The sequence below is a fragment of the Myotis brandtii genome, unplaced genomic scaffold, assembly GCF_000412655.1.
Source record: "Myotis brandtii unplaced genomic scaffold, ASM41265v1 scaffold251, whole genome shotgun sequence".
NCBI lineage: Eukaryota > Metazoa > Chordata > Mammalia > Chiroptera > Vespertilionidae > Myotis > Myotis brandtii.
Window position 1 is genome coordinate 691,906 of NW_005359516.1, and position 13,601 is coordinate 705,506.

The 13,601-nt window shown below is 38.7% G+C and overlaps 1 protein-coding gene across 6 annotated transcripts in view; it reads left to right on the forward strand.

The window, feature by feature from the left end:
* EXOC6B (exocyst complex component 6B) overlaps positions 1 to 13,601 on the forward strand; it is a 524,781-nt gene that overhangs the window by 94,342 nt on the left and 416,838 nt on the right. For all 6 annotated transcript variants that reach the window (XM_005867756.2, XM_005867754.2, XM_005867755.2 and 3 more), the window contains one exon: positions 1,040 to 1,244. In XM_005867756.2, coding sequence (XP_005867818.1) covers positions 1,040 to 1,244 — 205 coding nt within the window. The remainder of the gene's footprint in view (positions 1 to 1,039; positions 1,245 to 13,601) is intronic.

Here is a 13,601-nt window from a genome sequence, read left to right on the forward strand (position 1 = left end):
GCTTTAAAAAAAAGCAGTGTATATGTTGCAAATAATCTTTACAAGGTTGTTGTTTTCTCTTTATTCTTAATAATTATGTTCTTTTAATGCATAGCTTATTTTGTTTTTACCTTGTCACCTTTATCATTTTCTTATGCTTATGGAAGCTTTTCTTCCTGTTAGATAAATATTGTCCCTTTTTCGTTATGAAATATTTCTCTGTATTACAGCAATATTTATTGTCTTAAACTATTTTCTCTTATACTAACATAGCTATTTAAGCATTTTTATGATGACTTTTTGCATGGTATATCTTACTTTTTCTACTTTGTAACTTATTTGTTTCTTAGAATTTAAAGTATGTTTCTTATAGACAACATATATTCATATCATGCTTTTTAAATCCTTTCTGACAATGTCTGCCTTTTAGTTGGAGTGTATGTAATTGTTGCTATGGTTGGATTTTGCTCTTTTGTTTTCTATGTTTTTCATGTCTTTTTTGTTCTTCTGCTTTCTCCCTTTTTTGGTGTTAAATAATTTTTAGTGTGATATTTAAAAATACACCTGTTAAATTTTTTAAGTATTATTTTTGAGTTATTTTTTTAGAGGCTGCTCTATGGATTATAATCTGTATCTTAATTTATTATAGTCTACTTTAGGTCATTGGTGGTACAATTTTGGTATAATGTAGTGGCTTTGCTTCAACTTAGCTCCATTTCTTCCTTCCTCTTTTGTACTATTTTGCCATATATATTATATCTATATATTTTATAGAATCTACAATGCAGTGTTATAATCATTGCTTTAAAAATCTTTTCATAAAATTGAAAGAAAAGAGAAGAATATTTTTATTATAATTTACTTGTCTTTTAAATGCATATATTTATTAATTGTTAATAATTTGAGATTTTCCATGGATGTTTTTATTAAAAAAGTTAATACTGGATTTGTCTTAATGTACAGTGAAAACTAATTCAGGCTAGAAATTTTGCCTGAGGAATATATCTGTGACCCTAAAACAGACTGAGTTGAGCTAAAGGTGATATAATTCCTTTTATAGGCATTACCCTGCACTGAAAACTCTGGAACATCTAGAGCATACCTATCTGCCTCAAGTGAGCCACTATCGATTCTGCAAGGTGATGGTGGATAATATCCCTAAGCTTCGTGAAGAAATTAAGGATGTCTCTATGTCTGATCTCAAAGACTTTCTGGAGAGTATCCGCAAGCATTCAGACAAAATTGGAGAGACTGCCATGAAGCAAGTAGGTCTTGGGTTTATGACAGGTTGGCCAATGACTTTGCAAGTGTTTTGTTAAATTCTTTTGCTTTGTGTCTTAATTATTTCTTGTCATTTTAGGGAAGTCCTTCATCTTTATGGGAACACACAATTAAAAATGTGTTTTATTTTCTTAACAGAGAAAGGAATTATATATATATATATATATATTGCTGTGTGCATGTTCAGTAACTACTGATTGATTGTAATAGTTTATATTGGGGCTTTGATGAGGTTTTTGTTTTTTGTTTTTTTGCTTGTTTGTTTTTAAATACTACCTTTGGCTTTGGATATGATTTGAAGCCCAAGATTTTTAAAAGTTCTCTTTCTAGTTAATGAGAAAATTTGTGCTGCAGGTATTTTTGGTTGATTATTTACTGTGTAAGCAAACTGTCATGTTATAGATTTGAATATTTCTGTAATTTTTATTTCTGTTTCATTGGGTGTCAATGAAAAAGGCCTATGGGAAATGCTGTGAATTATGATCATAGAAGGGATTTATATACAGCTTATAAATTAACAAATGTATTAGAAATCTTTAGATTTTTTTCCTTTAGTTTCGTCATCTTTAAGTCACCAACACCACAAGAAGTATCTGGATTTCTTTTGTATTATGAATAAAAGAGCAGGAATGATTTGCAGTGCTACTTGCTTTTTTGAAATATAAGTCACATTGATTTTATTAAAATTTCTCAGTATACCTTATGATGTAGCCTGCAACAATAGAGGATTCATTTGTTTATGGAAAGTTTTTTTTTTTAAATTTTTTTATTCTGCATACAACTGTGTTCTTGAAGAAGTCATTTGTGGTTCCTATTCTGTGAGGAAGGAGGGAGTAGGCTATGTTTGGGTCATATGGTAATCTCTCAGATGTCTGTTTGATTCTGCAGAGGAGATTTGCCTATTGAGAATCCCTTTCCTAAGGGAATGCAGATATTCATTTCCATTTCTTCTTTTTAATTTGGTCAGTGTTATATTTTACAGAGTGGAAAGTTTAAAACTAATTGATGGTAAACCTGGTAGAGATAATGTTATCATATCTGTTTTTAGTGCTGAAGAAACAAAATTAATCGTTGAAAATATACCTTTGCACTGCTGGTTGACTTTTTTAAAAAAAATCCTCACCCAAGGATATGTTTCTGTTAATTTAGAGAAGGAAAGAGAGAGAGAGAGTAAGAGAGAAGAGATAAACATTGCCTCTTATGCTCACTCTAACTGTTTTGCACCCGCAACCCAGGTATGTGCCCAGACTAGGAATAGAATGCTCCAACCACCTGAGCCACACTGGCCAGGACATGGGTGATGTTTTGAGTATAGGAATAAAGGTATCTTTTAAGGTAAGTCTTTATTGTAGTTGACTAATTTTTTCCTAAACTTTCAGAATATAGGAGAGTATAGTACAAAGCCACTGTGGAAGCTTCCTTTTAAAATGTTTCCTTTCTTTGGGGTTTGCTTGAAAAATTAACTTGACTTCCTTATTGATAAAAGAGAGGATTCCATGAAGATTATTATTTAACTTAATGTGAGATTACTTGGTACCTTTATTCATCTGTAGAAATTAAGGCCCAGGGCAGAGAAGTGACTTGCTCAAGTTTAGACAACTTGTAAAGGTCAGATTTTATAGTAGAATTCAGGTTAGATTGAGGTGAATTTGTCTACTGTGGCACGCTATCTATGTAAAAGGTTACTGTTAGCTATATTTTTTTCATCTAAAGAAATGTTTTGTGAATTCAGGACTTTTAATTAACTGATAATCCTTCATTCTCCCAATAAAAATTTCATCACCCTATAGCTATTTTGCATATATTATTATCCTATGTTATATTATATACTAGTGGCCCAGTGCATGAAATTCATGCACATTAAAAGGGAATTAGAGGAAATACTTTAATATTGCTATTTGCCCTTTCACTATAATAGAAGTGTCAGAGATGAAAGAAAATTAGTAAAATGTATATGAAAATCTTCCTCTTATCAGAGTCTGGGGCACACCATGGGACCCAGAGTCAAATCCCTGCCCACCTGTGTGCACCTCAAAATCATGTGAGACCCAGCCCCAGCCAGCCCCACCCCCATCAAGCCCTGCTGGGTGGGGGGCGCAGCCTCAGGTCCCCTGTGAAGCCCCGCTGGGCGGGGGGGTGCAGCCTCAGGTCCCCCAGCCCGGTGCTGGGTGTGGGGGGGGTGTAGCTTCAGGTCCCCTGGTGCACCCTCAGGTCCCCAGCCCAGCACTGGGGCAGGGGGTGCGGCCTGAGGTTCCCCGACCCGACGCTGGGATGGGGGGCGTAGCCTGAGGTCCCGCGTCAAGCCCCACCAGGTGGGCGGGCGCAGCCTCAAGTCCCCTGCCCCGGCCTGGCGCCACGCAACCTCAGGTCCCTGCTGATTGTTCATTACGGCTCGTTATGGGAACCCTGCCTCCGCTGTGGGTGCAGCCATCTTGTGACGGCGTGATGGAGTGAGGGTTAATTTGCATATTACCGCTTCATTATATAGGATAAGATCCTTGAATAAAGATATCATGCATCTTTTAAAATCCTATATAATAAAAAGCTAATATGCAAATCAACCAAATGGCAGAATGACTGGTCGCTATGATGCACACTGACCACCAGGGGGCAGATGCTCAACGCAGGAGCTGCTCCATGGTGGTCAGTGCGCTCCCACAGGGGGAGTGCTGCTCAGTGTTGCTCACGGCTGGTGAGCGCAGTGGCGGTGGTGGGAGCCTCTCCCGCCTCCGCGGCAGCGCTAAGGGTGTCCAACTCGTGGCAGTCAGACATCCCCTGAGGGCTCCCCCGAGTGCACGAATTTTGTGCACAGGACCTCTAGTCTTCTGTAATACTCAAATGCTAAGGAAAATAGGTGGGAGAGAAACTACCATGTACTTTGTAGATAATGGTCAATAAATTTTTGTTTGAAATCATGGAAGTTGGAAAAGGAGAGTAAATGGTTTATTTATCATTTTATGTCAAGCCCAAAATAGTTTTTCTGATGGTTTTCTTCACAGTGGTGACTTAAGTACTCTTTCCACTATGTTTTCTGTGCCATCTTTAATATGACTTTGAAGATTACTGCAGAAGGGGAAAGACCAAGGAGTGTTACATTTGGGAGGGATTTAAGGGCTAGGCATGGATGCAGCACATTATCACTTCTACTCACATTTCATTGGCCTGAACTTAATTATATGGCTATACTGACCTGCAAGGGAGGCTGGGAAAGGATATCTGATTGTTTCTAAGAGGAGAAGGACACAGGTTTGGTAGATAATTGCTAGTCTCTGACACAGTCTACCCTTCTGGTTATCAAATATCTCTTCACTCTTCCTTGGGCTTTTTCTAAGGGTGGCAACCTAATATCCCACCCAGTCACTGCATCTATCTCAAAGTCTAGTATCTTCCAGAGATACTCAACATTCTCCATGAGATCCATATATGTCTCTTCAAGGGCTGGTGACCAGGAATTAGGATGACAAGTTATCTGGACCTGCATCCCCTACCATCCCCAATTTATAAGAAAAAACCAAAAATACAATAACTACAACAAAAACTCCCATGTAGAAAAGGGAATAATGGGAGACACACAGTATTACCTGCTTCATAGCAAATCATGTAATCCTTTTGGGTCAGCATTGGGAAATCATTCCGCCTTGGTAGTGAGGGAACTTCTTGCATAGATGTTGACTTCTTGCCCATTGCTCTCCTGGGCTCCTGGCTGCATAGTGCTTTTTCTTTTCTTTTCATCTTCTTCGTCTTCTTTTTTTTCCTATGTGCTCTTCTGAAGTCCATGCTGGGGAATGTACCTGCCTTAGAAGAAGATTTTTTTTTCTCTCTCTCCATCTATATTTATATCTACAACTTAGTTCCTCCTTCTCTCCTTCTTTCCCTCCCTAATTTCCTTCCTTCCTTTGCCTGCTTTCTGCTCCTGCAAGTGTAGGGGCCTAGAAGTTGTTTTAAGGCTATGAACAGTCAAAGATTTATTTAGTCCAGATTTATGGGATTTTGACACGCTAGTTATCTCAAAACTTAGTAGGCCTTTGATCTGTTTCTATGTGGACATCATACCCAGTGTCAGGTACTATGTGGACATCATTTCTAAATATAATTTTCAGGAACTTTTTTTCTTCTCCCTTGTTTGGTGATGTAGTGGCGGTGGGCTAGGATAGCCCTTGCCTCATGTCACCTTCTTACATTAATGGCTTTATTTTGAAGCTCTATGAAATAATGTGTTGGGAGACTATACCTGAATCTGATCTTTGCCTCAGGATTGAGTCACTTTGTTCAACTAGAAGTCTTCTAGGGATTTTCTTCCTCAAACACTTACCTTTTTTTTTTCTTTTTTTCCTCTTACTGTTTAGGATCTATATGTGTTTAGCTTTATAACCCTCTGAGGCCGAGTTTCTGGACTTCTATTCCCTATAAGTTCATTTTGCAAATCAGTAAATTCTTTTCTATGCTCATCTTTTTTTCTATTTTTTTTTAAAAATTCTTTCCCAAGGATATTTTTTTCCATTAATTTCTCAAGAGAGTGGAAGGGAGGGAGGAGGGGGAGAAAAAGAGAGAGAGAGAAACATTGCCGTGAGACACATCGATCGGTTGCCTCCTGCACTCACCCCTACTGGGGTTGGGGAACCTGCAACCAAGGTACTTGCCCTTGACTGGGAATTGAAACTTCCACCCTTCTGTCTATGAGCCAATTCTATAACCACTGAGCAAAACTGGCTAGGGTATGCTCATCTTTTTAAGTAATACTTTGTTAAAGCAGAAAGTAAATGCCAATATACACTGTAACTATGACTGCCCGTTCACTTATACAGCTACTGTAGGCACATGGTGTGCTTTTTCATTTGTTACAGGTTTCAGTTTTCCCAGTTGTCTTGTCACATTATTACAGGGCTCTCTAGGCTTTTGACTTGTGAAATATATATTCTTGCTGCCTACTGTCTGATCTCTAAATTAATGCCTTTTATTTTAAGTTTTTTTTTTGTTGTTGTTGTTATGTCCACACTGTTCTTCCAACACCAGTTTCTGTTTTCCTTAAATAATGCTGCCTGCTATTGTAGCTAAGCTCCAAAATCTCACCATAGAAGTTTTATTTTTAGCTCACGTAAAGTCTAAAATGGATGTTCTGGTAGGGCGGCACTGTTCCAAGTGATCTTCAAGGATCCAGGACTCTTCCAACTTGTGGCTTTACCACTTCAACCTGTGGCTTTCAAGATTACAGCAGTAGGGAAAAGAGTAATAAATAATACTTGGAGGTTTATTATGGACCAAGCTTGTAAGTGATCCATATCACTTCTGCCAACATCACATTGGCCATAGCTTACACACTGCAAATGAGGCTTGGAAATATAGTCTATCTGTGTGACCAGGAGGAAGAGGAAATAGGTTTGGGAATAGCTAGCTAGTCTCTGTTACAACCTGCTGTTATATAGCCTAGAAAATACTTGTCTTCCATGTCTCTTGCCTATTTTCTTCACAGTTTTATCTCTGACATTTCCGCTACATGTTTGTTTCCCTTCAGATTTATTAATTCAATTTTTAGCATTGTCAATGCTGCTATTAAAAATTTTATTCTTGCCCTAGCTGGTTTGGCTCAGTTGGATAGAGCGTCGGCCTGCAGACTAAAGGGTCCCAGGTTTAATTCCGGTCAAGGGCACATGCCTGGGTTGCGGGCTTGATCCCCAGTGTGGAGCATGCAGGAGATAGCCGATCAATGATTCTCTCTCATCATTGATGTTTTTTTCTCTCTCTTCTTCTCCCTTCCTCTCCAAAATCAATAAAAATATATTTAAAAAATTTTTAATTTTAATTTTTAGTTCAGCAACCAAAGTTTTGGCTTTAAATAGTTTGTTCTTATCTTTTTTTTTTTTTTGAAGCCTTCTTTAGAATCATATGAGAAAATGTATGAAAGTCTTATTTATATTGATAGTTGGCTGGGTGCTTCTAGAAATTATGTAGGTGAATATGGGTTGCTATAGTAACCCATGGGGTGGGCTTTGTCCTTGGTACAGTGGAATGATAGAGGCAGTTAGTAAACTGATTTGTCTTTGTGATATACCAGGCCAAAACAAACTACTAGAAGGTTTCCACAATAATTGAGCTTTAATGAGCAAATTAGGTTTCATACTTTTATCTGAGATTATAACTTATTTTTTATTGATTTCAGGGAGGAAGGGAGAGGGAGAGAGAGAGAGATAGAAACATCAATGATGAGAATCATTGATTGGCTATCTTCTGCATGCCCTGTACTGGGGATTGAGCCTGCAACCCAGGCATGTGCCTTGACTGGGAATTGAACCAGTGACCTCCTGGTTCATGGGTCGAAGCTCAACCACTGAGCTACACGGCCAGGCCTAAACTGTACAGTTTTAGTTTGCCTTTGGATGTAGGAAACAATGGTATAGTCCGCTTTAATATGATATCTAGGTGAAAGTGTCTGAGTCTTCCACCTGTCTTTCAATATGCCTGGAAAGCTGCACAAAGGTAAGAAAATGTGCAGTTATGATAACTAGGTTAGAAGTTCAAGCATTTAGCAAAATTTGAGGAGAAAATTTAACATTGTTCATTCTACTTTTTTTATTCTACTCTCTTATTACCAATTGAATTTTAGGTTAAGCAGTTATGTTTTTATTTTAAAAAAATCTTTCATGTTCTGAGATATATATATTTAAAATGGTATTGGGTTGAAAGACCTATGGGTTCTGCTATGGAAACAGAGCCATCTTTAAAGCAGGCAGAAAAAACCTTTCTTTTATCTTACCCCATTTTCAATGTTGACTGTCCTTCAGTGCGTTTCCTAAATAATGTGCATATCAGATTTGGGAATTACCATTTCAGCTTGAAGTGATTTTATTAAAAAAAAAGTCTAAAGAAGTTCTTTCTTAATTGTCTATTGTTTTCTAGTTCCTTTGGAAATTGATTTCTGTAATTCACTTATGGAATTGATTTGTACAAGAGGGAAGTTCTGTATTTCTTATTCTGATTAGTTTGCATTAAGCTTTGTGAGACTAAATAACATTTATAATGTAAACATTCTTGGCTAGGTTGATTTCTGTGCGAGGCCCTTTAATGAAGGGAAGGATTTATTTACTTTAAAAATTCTAACTTAGGTTTGCCAAATTATATGAGTTATATAACTGATGCTTAGGCAAGGAACTGGTTCCATAAAAGAAATTGAAAGCTTCCAGCCATTCTTTCTTTAGTAACTGGTTTTAAAGAAACTGACCCTTGGGTGAGATTAGTTGTCACCATGGTCCTTTACACCTTATACTTTATTTGGTTAAGTGTTGATTAGAGCAAAATGTACTCTTTTATTTATTGTGTAGACTATCTTTTGACTTAGATCTGGCACAGACTTACCAACCGAGTTCACACAGAACATGTAATGACTGCCAAGGAAAAGCAGTATTGTTGAAACCTCTTTTGTGCTGGATGTTAGGCAACACTTCCACAGAATATGGCCTTTGGAGTCAAAGAAGTTGGTATTTAGTTGGTCTGGTATTCTTGGATTAACTTTATATTCACTTTTCTTCTTAATTTTGGTATTTATTTCTTCTTGCTTTTTGCTGATATGGTAGGTGTAAGGTGGAGGACTATGAGAGCTGTTTTATAATAAGGATTCTTGAAGTAGGCAGCAATTAGAATAGCTATGGTAGATAGTATGGTTTTTTTTCCTGTTAAGTAATGACAGTTAATAGAAGAAAACTCAGTCATAAACTACTAGAAAAAGTGGATAACAACCCAATTTTTAGTGTTTTGCAGAACCCCCGGGTCTTAGAAATTAGCAGCATCAGGTTCTTCTGGGAAAGGGGGTAAAATCAATGCCCAAACAGAAGGATTGGTTGAATATCTATTTCAAAAGCAGTTAAGACAACTGATTTCTTCTCTAGCTATTCCCTAGCAGTCAACTGCCTTGTCTCAGCTCTAGCAGAAGACCAGAGGAGAACAGATGCAAGTTGAGGGTAGGGTTACCAAACTGAAAACAGTGAAAGTTTATATGCTAAGTATTGAGATTTATCTTTAATCTCACAGCTCTCTTCTGATTTGGTTCCCAGAACTCTGATAGCCAGGCTTAAATCCTTCATGTGTGAGATTGTAAGGTACTCTGAATAATATGATGAGTCCAAGAGAAATGTCCTAAAGATGTGTCCCATGGGTAGTCCCCAACAAAATGGACAAGTCAGATCTCTTTGGAGTCCACAGTTGACCAGACTGATGTACATGCACAGAACTTTCAATCAGCTTTTTAGCTTCCCAATTTAAAATATAAACAGACAGTAAAGGGTTACAAGACATTTAAGAAGAGCTCTAACATGAAAGAGGTCAGAACAAACACGTAGATATTTTACAAGAAGAGGAAAACCAAAAAGGCACACCAAAACAAACTGTCATCAATAGTAGCATTAAAGAAGTGAGGAAGTAAATTACATGCAAAAAAGAACAGAATGCTACATAAAAGGAAGAATGTAGAGAACAAAAAGAATGTTTAGAAATTAAAATTATGATAGCAGAAACCACTTAATGGGGGGTTTGGAAAATAAAGTTGAAAAGTATCTTCCAGAGAGAAAAGTAGAAAGAAAAAAGATGGAATATGGGAAATATAAAATCTATAAGAATATTAAGGAGTCATCCAGGAGATCCAGCATTTGATGCTAGGGATTCTAGAGAAAGAAAATGAACAAAAGGAATTCAATCACAGAAATAATATGGGAAAAATTCCCAGAATTCCAAGACATGAACTAACAGATTAAAAGACTCACAAAGTAACCAACAGAAGGGATGAAAACAGACTTACATTAAGGCATGTTCTGAAATCTCAGAAGCCAGAGGACAAAGAGAAGATCCTGAATGCCTTTAGAGAGAAAAAACAGGTCACATACAAAGATTTGGTGTCAAAATTATTTTAAACAATACTGGAAGCTGTACTGTAAGCTAAACTGAAATGGAGCAGTGTCTTTAAAGTTCTAAGGGAAAATGATTTCCTTAGAAATCATATTCCCATATGTAACCACAATACCAAGAAGGTGTGAGGGTACAAGTATTTTCAGTAATGAAAGGCCTGAAAAGTTTACTTTCCACGAACAACAACCAAAAAGTATCTGATATATTCAGGACATAGATAATCCAATAGAGGACAAAGGCAGATAGATTTCCTAAGATGCTGGGTAAGGGAGGCAGTTGGTTGACAGTGGAGTAGCCGGGCAGAAAGTACAACTAGCACAGCCTAGAGCATTTTAGAAGTTTTAAAACATATTCCTACAAAGATGAATGTGATAGAACTAGAGGCCTGGTTCATGAAAATTCATGCATTGGAGGGGGGTCCCTCAGCCTGGCCTGCCCCCTCTCATAGTCCGGGAGCCCTCAGGGGCCAGAGGCAACCTGGCCATTAGGGGAAGGCTACGTCCCATCACACCTCTGCTGCTGCCACTGCTGGCAGCACAAGCCTCAGCCGGCCCTGGTTACCTGAGCGGCTGGGCAGCTGCCATCTGAGGCTTGCCTGCACCTCGGGCCAGCCCTGGGTGGCTGGGGGGCTGAGGGTGGGTCTGGCCGCACCGTGCGCCTGCTGCCCCCCTGGCTGAGCTAAAAGGACTGTGGGACTCCGGCGGCAGGAGCAAGGAGCGGCCGGACCCGCCGGGGCTTAGGGGACTGGGCACCACCATCTTTGTGAAGGTGTGATGGTCAATTTGCATATTCCATCATTATAAGATAGGATATTGGATATATTTATGCATATTAAGAGGATATTCAGATAGTTGGGGAGAACTTGGGAACAAAGTAATGGTAAGTACATAGAAAACTTAGCAAACATATACATAAGAAAAAACAAAAGTGTGCAAGGAAGGAAAAGTGATTGTAATATCTTGCATGGCTTAACTGTGAATTGCATTTATATAGTTACTAGAGGCCCGATGCATGAAATTCGTGCAAGAGTAGGCCTTCCTTCCCCTGGCTGCTGGCACCGGCTTCCGGGACTTGGGCTTCCCTCCGGCTGCCGGCAGGCACCCGGGACCCAGGCTTTCCTCCGGTCACTGGCAGAAGCCCGGGACCCGGGCTTCCCTTGCAGCCCTGGCTTCATCCAGAATGTCATCTGGAAGGATGTCCGGTCTAATTTAGCATATTACGCTTTTATTATTATAGATAATAATTAAATACTAAAAGTTAATTACCAGAGTAATTCATTGATTTATCTTTGTTTTTGAGAGATAGGTTAATGTACACTGTGCAGATGTGTGGTACTGGTGTGTTATGACTGTGAATGAGACCTAAATCCTCATCTTCCCTGTTGGAAAATCAGTGCTTAAAGGTAATGCTTAAAAGTATAAAAACAAAACAAAACAAGACACAAAAACACAATAATAGCCAAAAGGCAGAAGCAACCTAAGTGTTCATTGACAGATAAATGGATAAACAAAATGTGTTACACAAATTCAATGGAACAATTTTTCAGCCTTAAAATAGAAGGGAATTTGGACACATGCTACAACATGGATGACCCTTGCAGACATTGTGCTAAGTGAAATAAACCAGACACAAACGAATGAATATTGTATGATTCCACTTACGTGAGGTTCTTGAAGTAGGCAATTCATAAAGACAGAAAGTGGAATGATGGTTTCCAGGGGCTGGGGAGAGACGGGATGATAAGTTAGTGTTTAATGAGTACAGAGTTTCAGTTGGGAAAGATGAAGTTCTGAAGATGGATGGTGATGATGGTTGTATAACAGTATGAATGTGCCTAATGCCACAGAACTGTATACTTACAAAGAATTAAAAAGGGAAAATTTATGTTATGTATACTTATCACAATCATAAAACTAAAAAACCCACCAGGCATTAGCACATATAACCATGCTGTATAGAGATAAAGAGGTAAGCATCAAAAGAGTAGTTACCTTTGGGAGTAAATAGGAGAGGAGGAAACTGTTGTTTCTCATAATAAACTCTATAGAACTATTTGATTCTGTACGACTTGACTATGCATGGCTTTTCATGAATAATTTGGATAAAATCTATTGATCAAAAAAAGAAGAAATATAAGTCGTCTGATTTGGAATATATATATATATATGGTGGGAAAAATTTAGTGTGCAAAGGAAGAGTGCTCTTATTTAAGAGATTATTTATAGTTATCTTTGGCACTATTGATTTTCTTTTCTGCTTTATGGGGGGTAATTGAGCAGTCTTCAGTCCTCAGATTCATAGATGGAATTAGAATTATGTGTAAATTAAATTAAGGTCCATTCAATTCTTTGTTATATTGTGTGCCTTATTAAAGAAGAGAACAGATAAATTTGGTAGAATGGGCAACAAAGCAAATGTTTTTTTATAATGTAAACATTTTGAAGGTGATGAAAATTTGTGATAATCAGAGTGATCTCTTTCCTTTGCCTTATATTCTTAAGATAAATATTTACCTGTGTTCAGAAGAGAATATGAGTTCTTCAACACCCTCTTTTAGTTGCAAAATAAATGTTACACTCTGCCACACCTGCCACTACTACAGGTCCACCCCCTGATTTCGTACTTGGGCATGTGCTCTGATGAATGAGCTGTCCTTACTGCTGCAGGAGAAGATTGGGAAAGAGGGAATTAGAAGAACAATGAAGGAAAATAGTGCTGATAGGCTAGCCTTCATAAAATTGGCTAGGCCTCAGAATTTTGTGGGAGAGAGCCTGCGGCCTCATATTATTTCATTGGGAAACAACTTTTTGTTAAATTTAAAATAAAGGAACATGACCCACAATGTGAAGTTTTTCTTGGGTTGTTTGTAAAATAACTGAACCTCATTCCAATACAATACTCCTAGAATTTCCTACTGCCCCCAAGTGTCATAAATGTACCACACTAATGTGGAAATGAGGTTCAGTTCACTGAACTCATTTTTTACTTGAATTTGAGACCAATACTTTAGATCTAAGTTACGAGGTGGAAATGATTGATTTTATTAACATAAGTAAGATGCTATCTGGTTATGTTTTTATTATATAACTAGAGGCCCGGTGCACAAAAATTTGTGCACTCGGGGGGCGGGGGGAGGGTGGTCCCCCAGCCCAGCCTGTGCCCTCTCGTAGTCTGGGACCCCTCGGGAGATAACGACCTGCTGGCTTAGGCCTGCTCCCGGGTGGCAGAGGGCAGGCCCAATCCCTAAGTGCAGCCCCTGGTCAGGCTCAGAGCAGGGCCGATTGGGGAGTAGGGGCGCCGCCCCGTCATGCACAGAGCAGGGCGGATCGGGAGGTTGCAATGCCACCCCCTGTCACGCACAGAGCAGGGCCGATCGGGGGGTTGGGGCGCTGCCCCCTGTCACGCTGATCCCGGTGCCGGGAGCCTCGCTGCTCCGCTGATCCCGGTGC